This window comes from Trifolium pratense, linkage group LG7 (genome assembly GCF_020283565.1).
Source record: "Trifolium pratense cultivar HEN17-A07 linkage group LG7, ARS_RC_1.1, whole genome shotgun sequence".
In the NCBI taxonomy this organism is placed as follows: domain Eukaryota; kingdom Viridiplantae; phylum Streptophyta; class Magnoliopsida; order Fabales; family Fabaceae; genus Trifolium; species Trifolium pratense.
The window spans coordinates 44,218,012-44,235,594 of record NC_060065.1 but is presented as its reverse complement, the minus strand read 5'-3'; the positions used below and the strand labels follow the sequence as shown (position 1 = coordinate 44,235,594).

At 33.3% G+C, this 17,583-nt stretch overlaps 2 protein-coding genes and 1 long non-coding RNA gene across 6 annotated transcripts; 2 read left to right on the top strand and 1 right to left on the bottom strand.

Annotated features, from left to right (window-relative positions):
• Positions 1-1,056: 1,056 nt before the first annotated feature.
• On the bottom strand, positions 1,057-10,809 carry LOC123895197 (plant intracellular Ras-group-related LRR protein 6). Of its 2 annotated transcripts, none has more exons than XM_045945430.1 (21): positions 10,342-10,809; positions 10,190-10,256; positions 9,622-9,758; positions 9,440-9,526; positions 9,279-9,354; positions 8,114-8,188; positions 7,939-8,008; positions 7,756-7,833; positions 7,612-7,672; positions 7,413-7,491; positions 7,163-7,253; positions 6,337-6,397; positions 6,158-6,225; positions 5,996-6,066; positions 4,197-4,334; positions 3,814-3,918; positions 3,060-3,184; positions 2,807-2,903; positions 2,152-2,226; positions 1,848-1,903; positions 1,057-1,569 (listed from the first exon to the last, which is right to left on the bottom strand). In XM_045945430.1, the coding sequence occupies exons 1-21, from the start codon at positions 10,404-10,406 to the stop codon at positions 1,494-1,496; spliced, it is 1,758 nt and encodes a 585-aa protein (XP_045801386.1). In that variant the 5' UTR covers positions 10,407-10,809; the 3' UTR covers positions 1,057-1,493. The 2 variants fall into 2 exon arrangements, with proteins under 2 accessions (XP_045801386.1, XP_045801387.1); XM_045945431.1 differs by having other exon boundaries at positions 6,164-6,225; positions 10,342-10,736.
• Positions 6,284-10,304, top strand: LOC123895198. 3 transcript variants are annotated; one of them, XR_006804118.1, is made up of 6 exons: positions 6,284-6,419; positions 6,499-6,582; positions 6,674-6,822; positions 6,934-7,034; positions 7,241-7,338; positions 10,174-10,304. It is a non-coding gene; the product is annotated as an uncharacterized LOC123895198 (long non-coding RNA). The 3 variants fall into 3 exon arrangements; XR_006804120.1 differs by having other exon boundaries at positions 6,285-6,419; positions 6,560-6,582; XR_006804119.1 differs by having other exon boundaries at positions 6,285-6,419; positions 6,560-6,673; positions 6,782-6,822.
• A 1,499-nt stretch (positions 10,810-12,308) lies between the features above and the next one.
• LOC123895196 (beta-glucosidase 18-like) lies at positions 12,309-16,843 on the top strand. The gene is made up of 12 exons (XM_045945429.1): positions 12,309-12,877; positions 12,976-13,042; positions 13,135-13,193; positions 13,658-13,733; positions 13,815-13,889; positions 13,984-14,071; positions 14,425-14,677; positions 14,936-15,051; positions 15,351-15,603; positions 15,679-15,781; positions 16,068-16,176; positions 16,289-16,843. The coding sequence occupies exons 1-12, from the start codon at positions 12,719-12,721 to the stop codon at positions 16,524-16,526; spliced, it is 1,596 nt and encodes a 531-aa protein (XP_045801385.1). The 5' UTR covers positions 12,309-12,718; the 3' UTR covers positions 16,527-16,843.
• The last annotated feature ends 740 nt before the right edge of the window (positions 16,844-17,583 follow it).

The following is a 17,583-nucleotide window of genomic DNA, read 5'->3' as shown; positions in this document are numbered from 1 at the left end:
TTGGACAAAAAGAACACACCAAATACAAGAAATCATTATATTGGACAGTTTACCAAATATTGAAGACAAAAGAAAGCCGCCGAAAGAAGATTTTTGTGTTCAATTCAAGTTACTTGCCTTTTCAATTCTTTATTTTTATCATTTGGAAAGGGAAAAAAAATCTTTATTTTTATCCTTTAGAAAAGGCTAATTAGTGACTTAGTTAGGGCATTGATTAAAATAATAATGGCTCGTTTGGTCCAGCTTTTTTTAGAATTTATGCAAACAGCTTATGCAATATAAATTAGATCTTATGCTATTTTATAAGTTCACACTAGTGAAAATTGTAATTTTATAAGCTATTTTATCATAAATTAACTTGACAAACTTATAATAATATATAAAAATTGCATAAGCTCTAAAAAAAGCTGGGCCAAACGAGCCGTTACTTGGTAAATTCTTCTTGTTGTTAGACATACTTAATCGTCATAACAAAAAAAAAGACATTGGCTTAATTTATTTTTTTTCATAAAGAAGACAGACTTAATTTTTTTTTAAGCAAGATGCGAACTTAACTAATTATTGATTTTATGTATATTTTTTTGTCAAGTAATTTAGTGGTTAGACTTGTCATTAATGTTGTGTTGGCCCAATTTTTTTTAAAGCTTATGCAATATAAATTAGGTTTTATGTTATTTTATAAGTTCACACTAGTGAAAATTGTAATTTTATAAGTTATTTTATCATAAACTACTTTAACAAACTTATAATAATATATAAAAATTACATAAGCTCTAAAAAATGCGCCAAAAGAGCCCAGACTTGTTTAAATAATCAAGTTCAACCTCAACTTATTTTTTAACAAGTGTAAATAATTAAATGATGATTCAACTCTTTTACACTGTAAGTGGCCGTGTTTTTTCTCGCATTGAAAACCAATTTGACACACTTTTGTCTCAATGCTAAATTTTCTAGCTTCTATATTTCCACATTAGAATTACTTTAGGACCCCATATAAATGTTAGCTAGATGTAGTTCCAAACAAGTACTAAATCTAACCAAGCCTACAAAACAAACTTATAGAACGATAGTTATGAGTTACTACTTAAATTCAATATATAAATATGTGCGTGTTACAATCACAACCCCCCCTAACCAATCCTTCCACCTCTTGATCATCCATGCACAGAAACTCAACCAATCGTATATATACACAAACAAGTCATGCATTCTTTTTTTGTTTTCACCACCAGTTTAATCTGATTCGGAGGTCAGTTTTGACATCAAATAGTTCCAGCCCCCCTCCCAATCGCAGTTGCGGGGAATCGAACCGTGATCCTCCCTACCAAGTTCAGCACCAATTACAACTGAACCAACTAACGATTGATATAAGTCGTGCATATTTAGGCACCAAAAAATACAAAAGCTTCAAGCATAAAAAATCAAATTAAAATACAACTTTAGTTCATGTCCAATGACCAATATATACTTTTTGGAAATATATAAAAAGTAAACTACTGCTCTGGCAATTTGTCCTTCAAATATTTTAGAACAGCTTTAGTTCCTTTATCCAAGACAGGCCTCCGAATGCTGAAACAAATAAAGAAAAATTATAATGATTTTATTAACCAAGCTTTCCAGAAGATCTAGCTAATTTATATGCTTCGTTTTTGTTTTGTGAAATTAGCAATGCTTGAGTTCCAAGAAGGGGGCATAGTCTTTAACAATTTATTTCTTTACTAAGATATTTGTGTTAACCATTCCATATTAGGAAGTTGTAAGCTCTAAAGTGAAAATATATTGGCACCATTTTCATAAGTTCTACTCTTTGGGAAAGCATGTAGAAAGGTGGTGTAAGAGGAAGTTACCTTCTAAGTGGGTTCCCATCAAGTCTCAACGCTTGAAGGCTTGGTTCCAGCAAACCCTGATCAAAATAAATGTGTTAAATCAAAGTGACAAAAAAAAAAAAAAAAACAAGGCATGACCGACCGTATTGAGTAGGCCAAAATAACTACCATCTGTTTTTCTTTCTAATAACATCCACCACCAATTTCTCAACAGTTTTAATTTTGAGAGTTGAGATGTATAGCATACCACCACCAATTTCTATAATTTTAAGAAATTAAAATAAGAAGTTAACTAAATGAGAAAACAACAGTGTTTGTTACTGACCAGCTCAGGTGGAAGGGATGAGATGTTGTTATCAGATAGGTCAAGCTCCACGAGAGAAGTGAAATTTTTTAGTCCCTGAAAGAAGTTGAAAGGTGAGCAAGAGAGCAATGCATAAAATACTGAAAAGGAGAAATAGACATATATATGTTATTTGAAAAATAGATCATTGATCTATAAGACAGGTTTTATGAGCTGAGATTGCCTACACATGTGAATAACTTAGCCCTCAGTGGTCAACTACACATGTAAGTCTTCTTTCGAATAACTAATATTTTAAGTATGGTTAGAAATTCAACCTAGGTAAAGATTGAACGGTAACATCTTTCTTCAACCGTAAAAATATATAGATAATAACAAGACATGAACATCATTATCACTTGAGAGAAAAATTAGTGGAGCCAAGTTATTGTCAAGCCAATATATGCTTTTCGTAAGAACTGAGTTTTAAGAGGCATATATATAAACTGCCGGATTCAACGTCACACTCACTGTCAAAATATTTCTTTCAAAAAGGAAAACAATTGTTAAATTAAAATGAAGTTCAAGCATATTATCACAACTTTTCGCAGGACCTGAATCAAAGAGGTAGTATATACATATAGAAGCCAAATCCCTGTTGTTTAACCCCCACCTCCCACACAAAATAAAAAGTTACCTCTGGAACTGATTGGAGGGAATTCTGACTCAAGGCAAGGATCCGTAGTTGATGCAACCCTAATATATCTGACGGGACTTCAGTGAGACCCATTTTTCTGTGGAGTTGTGACATGAAAGTTAATTACAGGCTCCTCAAAAGTTAAAGTATATGAATTGTGTGTGTGTGTGTGTGTGTGTGTGTGTGTGTGTGTGTGTGTGTGTGTGTGTGATGGGAGTCTTATTGCACATCCTGCAGCTTTCAACTAACTAACCTCAGGTAAAGCTCTTGCAAGTTTGGCAAACTAGAAAATGCAGGACCATCTAGTAATGAAGCTGCATTACCACTTAGATCTAGGATCTGAAGCTTAGGCACCACTTCAAAGCCATTTGAAGGTATCTATTGTTGAAATGGCAGACAAGGTCAGTAATACCACAATTTTATTTCAATTTTTAACCGAATGTAAATATTTTATATCACCATTAGAATTTCTGCACAATAATTTCAGGTATATACTGAGAGAGGAGAGATGGTTTCTGGAATCTTGAAATGTTTCATCATATACAGCCGAGTATGTGACTTTCATAGGAAAACTAACCTAATCAAGTTTTTTTTTTAAGGGAACCTAATCAAGTTTTAAGAAGTACAATACTAACATTTTAGGCATAGATTACCTTTCAATTTCTCTTATTTTCTCCTTTCTCTGGGGAAGGGGGGGTTACAGTTGAAACACGTTACAAATAGCAACGGAGTACAAAAATGAACGACTGATACATTGAAAAAAGAATTAAACATCCACCGTCTATTCGGTCTGAATTATCTAAATATAACTCTTTAAGCTATACTAAAAGCAATGCACTGAGAAAGAAGAAGAATTATTTCTATGAATTTTACAGATGGAAAAACCATATTAGTTATATTTATTTGTTAAGTGTTATGTCTTGCAATGATCCTTTATACATGCTGATACCACAATTCATTTTACAAGCAAAAGAACAGAGAGAAACTCCCAAATCATTGGTTATTACCTGTCTGAGGGGATTGTAGTCCAGCTTCAAACATGAAAGACTCGAAAGTGATTTAAGAACTGAACATGGCCAGTCTTTAATTTGATTCTTTGATAAAATTAATGTCTGTAAAGTGTAAAATATACAAATGAATCAGAATCTTTGATAAAATCAAATTTTACAAAGGCGTGTCTATATTTTTGTCAGCCTTACCACAGTGTTTAAATGATCAAAATTTCAAATAACCGAAATCACTTATATCATTACCAGATAACAAACATACTGAATCAGAATCTTGTTAGTGGGGAACTTGTGTTAAGACTTAAGATGATAACAGTGCCAGAAGATAACTATATTCACTTGTAAAGCATCTTTCAGGAATTAAAATCAGAAGAGAATGTAACCTGGAGGGAAACACAAGAAGAAAGTTCAACTGGCAACTCCTGGATTGAGTTTCTCGAAAGGTCAAGTTTTATGACTTCCTCTGATTCCCATACTTCGGATGGAATAGCACTCAACCCCAACCCTGCCATAGATAGTTCCTGAACACAATTATAAGTAGAACTCCAAGTTATCAAAAGTATGTGGATTCACAGCATTCACTAGATAGTTTACCATGTGATTATATCATTAATGAACCCACTGTCATCCTCACTATAATCAATTTAGATATTAACACCACGGCTGATACATAAAAAGATACTCAAAATGTGTTATATTTATACAAAAAAAAAAAAAAAAAGGGGAGGGGGTATCCACCTTAAGGGTGGAATTTCTAGCCCCTAGGCTACCTGACCAAAAAAAACAAGGATTCTTAACTTGATTTTGTTCTTTAGTCAATAATGAATAAATGAGCATTGAGGACGAGCCATGGTGCAACGGTAAGGTTGCAAGCGATAGCATAACTGCTTGCCATGTGAAGTCTTCGAAATAACCTCTCCGCTTGCAAGGAGTAAGGTAGTGGACATGTACTCTACTCAGACCCCACTTGGTGGGAGCCTCGTGCATTATTTGCCCATTAGTCTCTGTTGAAACACATATTTCAACATTTTATGCTTCTAGACTCTCTTATTCAATGGTATCTACTATCTAGAGCCTGTCATAGAAACCTTAAGAACTGTGCCTACCCAGTGGACAACTATAGATAATGGGCTACTGATGACGGGTTTGGGTTTCCTCCATTTAGAGAGGGATAGACACAAGTGATGATTAGTGGGGTCCACCAATTAGTGGGACCCACTTTTAATGGGTCCCAGTGTCCCACTAATCTTTACTTGTGTCCATCTCTATCTAAATGGAGGAATAATAAATGGAAGGAACCTAAATCCACTGATGACAGCAGCTAAAAACCAAAACAAACTGAAAGGTGGTCGAATTAGAAAGCTTTGGTATCAACTTGATTGGATCTAAATTATTTCCCCTATATTCATGTAGGATCATGTAAATATATATATATACAAGAAAAATAGCATTAAGATCGCTAAATTCTGAGATCATATCAATCAGCCTAAACTGTTTTTTTTTTGGAAAGTGCTAAAATTTTATTTAATAGAATGTATCAAGTAAAATGTGTACTAATACAAAAAGGTTACAAAAGAGACCACCCAACACACCTAGAGCCAAATAAAAATAGGAGCACTCTACAAGCAATCCAATACCAAAACAAACACACTTATTTAAAAGACAAAAACCAGTAAACACACTGAAACCAAAGGCAACGCCCACAGACCTTATAGAAACTAAAACACCACAATACAACACATTATCCACCGTCCTCCTACAAAAACCACAACTACCACCAAAACAAATTCCATTACCAATCAGACACACAAAACTGGTAAAAACTAGGCCTTCTCCTCCACCGGTTATAAATGTTTATAATAACAGGAAGAAGGAATAAATATTAATTACAATCACAATCAAAATCTAATTTCATGTTCTAGTATAGGAAAGTAAGAGTTGTGTGTGAAATGTATCACATGCTAGTCTTAGAGCATATAATATTTATCTATGGGAAACCCTTGGCTCGTGAATCTGTTCCTTTAAATAATTTACTGTTTCAATTTAATAAAATTCCCCTTTCCATTCAATACTGGTGTTCTATCAAATACCAACACACTGACACGGACTATGAACAGTTAATGATCAGTAAGAAAGCATGCAATCTATGGAATGTGTGTTTCATCTTCAAAATATGCAATACCTTTGAAGTGATAGATAATCGGGTAGCCATTGCAACTATGTCCTTTTTTGATGTGGATGTAGCTTCCGAATCTGCAGAAGAAAGTATTATATCTAGACTAAGTAAAAGGGCTTAAGCTTAAGTTGTGTGTATGATGCCGATGCATCTAAGACTGGAACATACCTTCACCTTCAGAAAGTCTACTCCGGAGAAATCTCAGTAATGCTGGTGTAGGTCCAGTGACTAATGAGCTGATGGCAAAAAAACATAAGTGGAAAACACATAAATACTAATATTGACTGCATAAAGGTAGAAACCATTAATGTACCAACAAAAAAAAAGGTAGAAACCATTCCCTGTACCTTCGAAGACTCCGCAATGGATTTCCACTAAGCAGAAGTTTCCTCAAGGTAGTCATCTTGCCTACACAAGATACAACACTAAGGTATTTATCTCTTCATTCAAGTCACATTATTTCCATATTACTTTAAACTGTTTCAACACATAATGACATCATACTGTAGAGAATTTAAGATGCACTATCACTCCCTAACTACATGCAAGGTATAAAACATATAATAACAGGACAGAGAGCTCGACCCTTCCAGGTAATGGTGTCCATTTACTATTTCCGATGAGTCAGCAAAGCGACCATAAAATTGGCGATGATGCAGAATGGTGTGTATTTACTATTTACAGGTAATGGTGTCCATCTACTACATGAAATAGCCATAAACATTGACCGATGAGTCTTTGACACATTGACATTTATATTTGACACCTAAAGAGACCATAAAATTTGATCAGGGTGCAGAATGAACAACTCCCTTGGTAACTCTGAATCCCAGGTACCCCAAGTTCCTTTTGAGGTGAACATGACTGTTTATATTTTGAAGAATAATTCAGGCCAAGACATATACCTTTCTTGTTGGTGCTTATTAAGAATTCTTTTATGACAGGGAATGTTGCACTGCTTTTACAATATTATTACTTAGCGGTATCTTTGTAATTCTGTGAGATGCTGAAATTTAATATAAAGAGGAGGTGACCACTAATTGAGGTAAACAAATTGTATTTCTCTCTATTTTATGTACAAACTCATACTGTTTTCATTAATAACATGCAACAGTTATGTTTCCATAATAAAGATAACTAGACCTATCATATACCAAAACTTGCTGGCCTTACCCATTTCAGGGGGTAGCCCACTCAATGAATTATTTGAAAGATTCAAGACTAACAGACTCAATTTGCATGCCTCCACAGGATACTCCTTTAGCTGCGAACATACAAAATCAATACACAATGGAACGGATTATCTACTGTTAAGGGAGAAGAGAACAAAAGCATCCGAAGCAAAAATGGTAAGATATCTATGATACTCCGTTTCCTTATAATCAAAGTAATTACAAAAAAAATTAAATTCAGTCTTAAAGACCTGGTTAGATTGAAGATCTAATGTCCCGAGCCGAGAAAGTTCCCCTATCTCCACTGGTATTATAGAAATATTATTATTCCTAAATTGGGTTTGAAAAGTGCAATATGTATCAGAACTGTCTATAAGTCATAAGAGAATAAAATCAAATGCATAATATGCTTTTAACAAAAACTTGCATCAGAATATGTTGGAATCTGACCCCAAATAAAACTCTGCAAGTGAATGACAACCAATGATCGATGAAGGGATTGAGGAGATTCCTGCACAGAAACACATACAAATTCCACATCAAGATGTAAAGGGGAGAAACAACAATATTTGACCCTTTATTAAAATAACTCACTGTTCTGATGGAGATCCAGACGAATTAAACGTGAAAGGCCTCCAATGCCAACTGGTATGCCGTTCAGCATATTTTTTGCTGAAATAGTGTTAATTGAAACAAGTTTAACAAAACAAAAATCCACATATAAGAATGAAAGAACTAATGGATATCATTCAGTATTTAGAGAACAAAGGTCCTAACATGCATTTAATTCAGTAAGCACTGTCCATGATGAAATGGTATTTTCGGATATCACTGTAAGCTTGTTTCCCTGACAAAGACAGAAAATATAATGAGACCACAAGCATAATTTCTCAAAGATTCAAGGAGATGTTTGTCATCAACTAACATTCTAAATTTTGCTACTAGTTACTACCTCCATATCTAGCTTAGACAATTTGGAACAATTTGCTAAATCTTCTGGCAAGCTTGCAATAAGATTGTTTGATCCCTGCAATAAGAGTACAAAAACACCCCATTTCATCATATGTGGCCATATGAATACAGAACAACAAATAGCAGACACTTTTAACAATTTCATCAGTTAAATAGCAAAGGCAGGTAAAACCTACAAGGAAATCCCACAAACCCCATTTAAAGTAAACACAATCTTCATCAATAGATCTATGTATCCTGTATAATCCAAAGGAAGGACCAAGAAATCAAAAGGGTAAATACAACCCATTTGATGAAATTATCCTACAGTTGTTTAACATTGGGGTTTCAGGGATGTAATAAATGTTTGGTGGTGACTGGTGACTATCAAAAGCATCCAACAACAACAAAATTTAAAAGTCACGGGGCAACAGGAAACTGTAGCCGAAACAAAGAAGATTATTAACAGTCTGCACAGCATCAGCTTATGTTCATACAAGTGATGTTACAAAAGCATGTTCCATGCTTGCTTTTCTCTTTAGGAAACCCACCACATTTTGTGGTCTATAGCAGGAAAAGATTGCATATTATGATGAGGAGAGTAAACTTCAGAAACAGCGGAGTAATTAGTATGTCAAAAGAAAGCAACAAACTGATAAAGGGGAATGTGATATGCACATGTACAGTTAATTAACAAGAAGGATGGTTCTTAAGGAGTACAGGAATTGAAAAAAAATAATCATTTGAACAAGAAAATAATTTGGCCAACAAATTAGGGTACTCTAGTGTTGTTACCACAAGGGAAACTCCTTCCTTAATCAAACACCCAAAAAACATATCACTCTCTTCAAACTTTAATTACAGTTTGGAAACTGAACCTATAAGTATCTCATCGTTACCAATCAGTGTGTGCTATTTTATAACATTATTGTAGGTAGACACAAAAGTAGGATGTAAGTCTAACAACTAAATTCCATTTATACTCGTCAAAGAAGACAAATGTGAGTACTTGACAGCATTCAAACATCTCCATGGTTGAATTCGCGCATTAACAACAAACATAATTCGAAGAAACCACTTCAATGCTAGTTAAGCAGCAGAAGCCAACCACACAACAAACATCAACACCCAACAATTTAAGCAAGACAAGACCATTACGACATTACCTTTAAGTCCGACAACTCCAAGCATCTTCCCAGTGAGCTAGGAAGTTCTTTGAGCTGGTTATTTGAACAATCAAACCTAAAAGAGCACAAACAAATAGCATAGATGTAAACTTTCCCATATCATCAATCTATGGAAGAAAATGAACATGAATACAGCATACTTCACAAGCGACGCAGCTGATCCAATCTCCTCCGGTATTGTAAGTATTGAATTATGTGAAACATCCAACATCTTCAACTGAGGTAGCCTGTAAATGACAAAAATCCATCAAGGAATCCGAAAATTAAAAACCAGACAAAACTAAAATAAGCAAAATTCACCAATTCCAAAAGAAAAACTCACTCTCCAATGGCAGCAGGAAGCTGAGAAAGACTATTGTGACTGAGATTCAACACAGCAAGACAGGATAAATTTCTGATATCTTCCTTTAACAATTCAATACTATTGTGAGCCAAAATGAGTTTCTGAAGCTCCACAGCCTATAAAACCACATAACATAAACAGCATTTCAAATTTCATTTCACATTTTGGGTCTATTTGGATTGACTTATTTGATCTTACCTACTGGCATAAGCACTTGTGAGACTCTTTGGGAGAATTTATGAAAACAGCTTATGACATTTTCATAAGCTGTTTTCAACTTATTTCCATAATCTCTCGAGAATAGCTTATGAAAACAACTTAGAACATTTCCAATGGACATAATTTAAGTAACTCACTTTAGGTAGCTTATCTCTCATTTAGTGAGCTACATTGTGCCACATTATATTTATACAACCTACTATATTTTTACTTCAACGATGCATATTTATCCAAACAGGCCTTCGTTTAACATTTCATTTGAATTTCAAATCTTCATTTCTATAATCGAATCAAACAATGAAAAATGAACAGGTATATTGTTTATTACCTCCCACCATTTATCATCAGTGCCACCGATTCCTTCGAGATTTCGATAAACTTCATCGGGAATTTCACTGAAAGTGAAAGAATATGAAGAAAGCAATGTGTGAATGAGTGAAGAGAATATGAAAGGAGAGAAAGTGAAGAGAGTTGTGTTACCTGAGGGAGCGGTTGGAGAGGTTGAGAGAACCGGAAGATCTGGCGTTTTTGAGAAGACGATCCATGGAAGTTGGATCAGATCGGAGATTGATTGTTGATTTGGAATCAAAATTTCGAATTATGTGATGTTGTTATGAATGAAAGTGATTGAAGAAATTTAAAATCATTATTGCTAGATTATTTAATTTAATCGATTATTGATTTATCGTATGGTTTACTTTAGTGAATACTACTAGACACTAGTAGTAGTTTGGCGCAACATCATTTCAGGAAGTTATGCTGTTCATCGTTGAATGATGATTTTAAGATTCACAACTTAAAATAGGTAAAAGTTTAAGTTTTTAACTTGTTCATGTTGTTCCAATTCTCCACGTTATACTTCCTCCAGCCTTAGCAGCAAATTATATTTTTTTTAGATTTATTTGAATAGCAATTGTATCTAGACTTAAGGCTAGAGGGAGTACTCTCAAAGCTTTGGTATTTTTACATTGATTAAGAAATAATGAAAATTGTTAAGCTAAAGTAATTTTTATCGTTACTTATTACTAGTTTATTAAGAAATAGAAAATAATGTTTTAGTTTTTGGAAGATATAAATGGTAAAGTATTATTTTATGTGTTTTGGTTTTATTTTATCGGTAAAATAGCTAGTAAGTTTTCTTGTGTTTTTTTAAATTGGTGTAAGGATCTATTAAAATACATTATTAGCATGTAATGGTCCCCGTAAGAATTGTAAGGGTTGAGTACCCTTTGTAGTCTTTATAATTCAATTTTTGCTTATGGAAAAAAAAAACTATGTGTCTTGGTTTCTTAAAAAGACAAAAGTTTTGGGATAAAACTAACAAGCAAAAAGGATCAAAGATTTGAGACGGAGAAAATAATTTTTTAACTTTTTATATTTAATATATCCTCTAATTCCGAACATCAGCGGTTTCGAATATCACCTACGAAATTTGTGATGAGTCTTTGGAATCGGATATCCTTCTTCTCACTTGTCATTGATTGACTGAACTAACTTCCAGGTAGTTCTTTCGCCCCGCCATTCCTTCTTCAGGAATTGAGCCAGCATTTTTCATAAAAAAAAGGGGGAACTTTGATTAAAAAATATTATTAATTTTCACCTTTTTTTCGACATTATTTGTAGTATAGTATAATTATAAGTAGGATATTTTTATTTCCCAAAAGAAATGATGAATGATTGACATTATTTGAATATCTATACATCAAATCAAAATTTTACTAATTATAATTTCTATTTCTTTTAAGAAATGAAGAAGATCCATACTCGTATGAAAACATAAGTAGAGCTGTCAAATGAGTTGGCTCAACCCGGTGGGCCAAACGATATACATGGGCTAGCCTGACCCAATTATTATGGGCTACACATTTATGAGTTCGACCCAACCCGTATGGGCCACATGGGCTAATCGGTCGGCCCTACCCATTTCATTTTATTTTTCCCATTTATTCGTTTTTTTACATTACTTTGATGTATTAGTTTCTCATGATTATCAATTTTATTGATAAATAATTATATGCAAGTATAAATAATTTTTACATCAACACTAAATATCAATTAAACTCAAGTTTATTTTTTATTTTGGTACATAACTTAAGTTTGATTCTTATAAAAGAAATTAAATCAAACTAATAAATTATAAATTTAATTTTTTAAAAAGTAGTATATATTAATTTTTTTTATATAAGTTTTTATTAATATGTTTAACTAATGTCTGAAACATGTTTAGCAGTTTTCATAAAATATTGTTACCTCCGATCATAATTATAAAAAAAAAATTTTAGATAAATTAAAAATCAAATGTATTTAGATTATAATATAGACGAAATACTAAATAGTTTATGTATGTGAATTGGTTAGCTAAAAAAAATTATGAAGTGCTAATGTGACACGTTAATGTCACATGGCTGACTCATCTCATAAAATTGAAATGATTGAACAACAAAGAAACTCTCAAACTTTCACTCTCAAATTCTTCTTTTTCTTGCGCTCCATGTGCTCCACTTAATTTTGAAAGAATCACATCTCTAACATTGGAGAAAATCTTTTGAGTTATCTCCATAATAGTGACGGCAATTACTTTTTATTCTTTCTTAATTTTCACTTCAATAGTAATAAATATAAGAGAATTTATATTCAATACTTTTCCTCATAATATTTCTTTTGCAATTTTCTAAAACACATATAATAGCATTTTCAGAAATTTTAACAAAGTAAATGAGACCTTATTTTATATTCCACGTGAATTATTATGTACCTAACGACTTACAATATATATGGGTCCTATATCATAAATAATTGATATACGTGATAGTATATGTTTCTGATAAGTGTTTTGGCTTTATGAGTTGAATGAAAAATGCCAAAATGGCTTCTGCAAGTTGTGTTACTAACACTGTTTAACTCCTCTCTTATTCATGTCCAAAGTTCTCATGAAATTAAAGAAGAAGAAGATGAAATCAGCAAATCTCAATTCCCAAAAAGCTTCCTCTTTGGAACAAGCACTTCCTCTTACCAAGTACTTGTTCAAATTCTTTATCTTCTTCCCAAATATATTTAAATTTTCTTGTTGTTGATGAGTTTTTTTTTTTTCTTGTGTTAAATAAATAAAAATAGATTGAAGGGGCAGCATTTGAAGATGGTAAAGGTTTAAGCAACTGGGATGTATTCAGTCATACACCAGGTAAATTTCATTTCATTTTGTTTTGTGAATATAGTTATAGAATTTAATTTAATGTTGAAAATTAATAATACAATAATTTTATAAATTTTCAGGAATGGTAAACAATGATGAGAATGGTGATATAGCTGATGATCACTATCATCACTATTTGGTAATGATTATAATATTAATAAAAATTAAATATGATTTTAGTCCCTACAATTACAGGGTGATTCGGTCTCTAAAATTTCAAAAACTTTTGTTTTTAGTCCCTAATGTCAGCTTATTGGACGACACAGCCTGATTTTATTGGACTACATATGACTCAGGGACTAGAAGCAACATGCTTTTGAATTTGCAGGACTGAAACCAGTGGTGGATCCACCGCCCGGCCAGCCCGGGCACTTGCCCAGGCTCTGGTAAAAAAATTTGGTATTTTAGGAGTTAGTTTAGAGTAAAACTGAGATTTTTGTTTAAAACTGAGATTTTGCCCCGACTTCATGAATTTTCTGGAACCAAACAAAAAAAGTTTACGGGACTAAAACCAAAATATGTTATATAGTTTACTTGCCTTAACTACACTCATTAATATATAGTTTACTATATCTAAAGTATAAAACATTGTCTATGAAACAGGAAGATATCAAATTGATGTCCTCTCTTGGGACAAATGTATATAGGTTTTCAATTTCATGGACTAGGATTCTACCTAGTAAGTATTCCACAGCTCACTAAAATTAATTAGTTTCTTAATTAACTTCTTAATTAAATCCATGTTCATGATTTGTAACAGAAGGGTTATATGGGGACATAAATCCAACTGGGATTATGTTCTATAACAATCTTATTGACAATCTTCTACTAAGAGGTGAGTAACAGCATTTGATTGGTTGCATATTTTTCTTCAATTTCTTAGAGTTATAAATTTTGTAATAAATTTGGACATGGTTTGATTGATCTAGGGATTGAGCCATTTGTGACAATTCACCATCATGACTTGCCACAAGAGCTGGAAGACAGATACGGCGGTTGGCTTAGTCCTCTAATTCAGTAAGTTATGTAGCATTGACACTTCAAATTGATGGCGAGTCAGGTGTCCAACCAACAGGACACTGACACATATAGTTTACATTAAATCATCCAATTTTCACATATTATTACAACTTGTCAGTGTCGTATCTGGTGTCTATATATGTGTGAGTGCTTCATAGTGTATAAAGTTTGTCACTTAAAATGAATTGTCCTATGAGCTGATGAAATCTCTTTCCACAATTATAGTCCAAAATTTCGAGTTAAGAGATCATTAAGTTTTTTTTTTGGTTTACAATGAGCTGGCGATCGAACCTAGGATCTCTAGCAAGAGATCATTAAGATTTTGATAACTATTTAATTGGTGTTTGCAGGAGAGATTTTGTTCATTTTGCTGAAATCTGTTTCAAGAGTTTTGGAGATAGGGTTAAGTATTGGGTCACCATCAATGAGCCAAATCTGATTGCAGATTTTGCCTATTTGAGGGGAGGATACCCTCCTAATCACTGTTCTCCTCCTTTTGGAAACTGTCCTACTGGTAACTCTGATGTTGAGCCTCTCCTTGTCATGCACAATATGTTGCTGTCACATGCTAAGGCTGTCGAATTATACCGCAAGCACTATCAGGTAACAAAAGTGACCAAAACTAAAGGCATTTTTTGTCGCATTTTCTGTTCCAAAATAACTGTCGTCCTAGGTTTTTCACGCAGATTAAGAAAAGCTATAAATAAATTAAAGGGTGTTGCAATTTTACAAATTTGTCCTTTTAATTGTTGGTTGTTTGCATAAATGTACATAACTTGAAAGTAGTGTCGACAATATTACTTTAGGGGTAGAATCGGAACAAATGGCGTTTATTTTGGAACATTTTTTATACTGATGCAGGAAAAACAAGGTGGAACGATTGGCATTGTTGGACATACCTTCATGTATGAACCTCTTAGAGATGAAGAATGTGATAGACAAGCTGCAAAAAGGGCCTTGGCTTTTGTCATAGGTTGGTAAGTCATTAAGAAACAGTGAGTTTTTTGCTTCTGGCTTATTAACGTCCATTACATAAACTATTATGCATAAAAAGAGTGCTATCAACACACCATCTTTTCAATATGAGTACTTTGGAAATGAATCATACTAAATCATGTCAGTGCCACATAAATTTGCGAGGGGGTCGGTTTGAATTTCAACCAATAAGAGTGCGTTACTAGCATTTCTTAAACGTACTTTATTAATGACCATAATTAACAGAACACAGTTATGTCATTCTTTTTATTAACTTTAATTGATTTTTGATGGCGAGAAGGTTCCTAGATCCCTTAGTTTTTGGTGAGTACCCTGCTGAGATGCGCTCTATTCTCGGGAACCAGCTGCCGAGGTTCTCACCTAAGGAGAAGAGTCTCTTAAGAGGCAGCCTGGACTTCATTGGCATCAATAACTATGGAGCTCTCTATGCCAAGGATTGCTACCTCTCTGCTTGTCCTCCCGAAGCAGCTCGTCCAATAAAAGGCTTTGTGGAAACAACTGGTATGCGAGATGGCATTCCAATTGGTAATCAGGTAAACATACACTTTAAGATAAGCACAGGACTAGTGAACATAAATATTTGATATGATTTCTTTTGTTTTGAACAGACAGCAATGCCAAGGTTCTTTGTAGTTCCAAAGGGCATGGAGAAGATTGTAGACTACATAAAGATAAAATATAATAACTTGCCTATGTATATTACCGAAAATGGTACGTGAATATGAATATTGAATAACATTAAAACGATCTCATTTTTTCCATCTGTTAATATAATATTAAATACTTCAATTTGCGATCGAGAGGGGGCTGAAACCACTTGATGCCAGAACTGACCCCCGAACCAGATTAGGCGGTCCGGTGGGTCGGATACTGGTGGTGAAAACCAAAAAAAAAACTTCAATTCGGATTAAGAGACAAAGAAGTGACTATATGAAATTTTGTTTATGTAAATTTGGGTTTGAAGGTATGAATTATTGGTTAACAAAACTTGTTGCAGGATATTCTTCACCACTCAACGAAAGTATGACAATGCATGATATACTACATGATTTCAAACGGATAGAGTATCATAAAGTTTACCTTGCAGCTTTGCTTAGAGCCATAAGGTGAGTGATGACAACGACGACGATGAGGAATAATATATTATAAGTGGCAACCTAGTTTTTTAGTAATGTTTTTGGTTACTTTGTTGACTATGGATAATTTTGTTATGTGCAGAAAAGGTGCAGATGTAAGAGGATATATGATATGGTCATTGCTTGACAACTTTGAATGGAATAATGGATATCATATAAGATTTGGATTATATTATGTGGATAGACAGACACTTGAACGAATTCCTAAACTTTCTGTTCAATGGTTTTCTAGTTTCCTCAAGAATACTAATGATTCCAACATAGAAGACTTTAGCAGGAAGTATAGAAGCAAATATGTGACAACAACTGCTGCTGTCTAAGTTATTTTAAACTCATTATGTAAATCTTTGTCAATATATTGATAACTGTTATGAACATACTATTTATTATCATGGGAGTTTGGTAGGATACAATTCTTACCTTACTTTATAAGCCGGTTTTGTAGGGTTGAGTTACCTCAACTTCCATTTTAAGAATATGATGTGATAGACTATCGAATGTGTATAATGAACACTGAGAATCAGAATAGTTACTATTTTCTGTTTCTATGTGAAACTTATGCCCCATCCATAATAGGGCTTAATTACTTGGGCCTTTGGGCTTACGCCTAGTATACACATGTTTGATAGGAGGCTTACTAACGGTTTTTATGTGAATTTTACTATTCGCTATTAACGTAAGTTGTTGACTCTATGCTTATGAAAAAAATAAAAATAAGTTGACTCTAGATATTGACCAAAACTACGCTGTTGGTTGAAGCTTTTAGTGTATGTTTGGGTGGATGTTGTGATTGAAAAGTCGCGGTGAATCATTGTAATTTTGTGAGGCTACGATCACTTTATCTTGGTGTGTTTTGGCAAAATTCAAACAAAAATAAATCATTATTTGGTTAACAAAAGAAAAAAAAGTGTATTGTTATTGTTACTGTTACTGTGAATAAGTAACCTTGAAGATGTTAGTTTAAAATAACTATTTTTTTTTCTTTCTATTTACATAAAAATATAGGTTGCGGACCACTAATGACTTAATCTAAGCGGTAAGAGTTTTGAGACCCTTAAACAGTGGTTAGGTGGTTTGAATTTTGGTGAAAGAATTCAGAATTCGGTTAAGAGGAAAAAACTCACCTTACGTATCGTCTTACATGTTTCTGACGAAATTTATTAGTGAAAACTTTGTAAATATATATTTCATAATATCAGAGAAATAGCTTGAGAGGATAGTTTTTTTCTTTTCCCCTTCTTTTGACAAACAATTTAACAAAAGAGGGTGGGATAATTAATTGGGGGTTTAATTTACTAAAAATAATTTGGTTTAAAAATACATTTAACTCTCTGAAAATTTTTTTTCCTACCCCAACAATCTTCACTTTACCCCAAC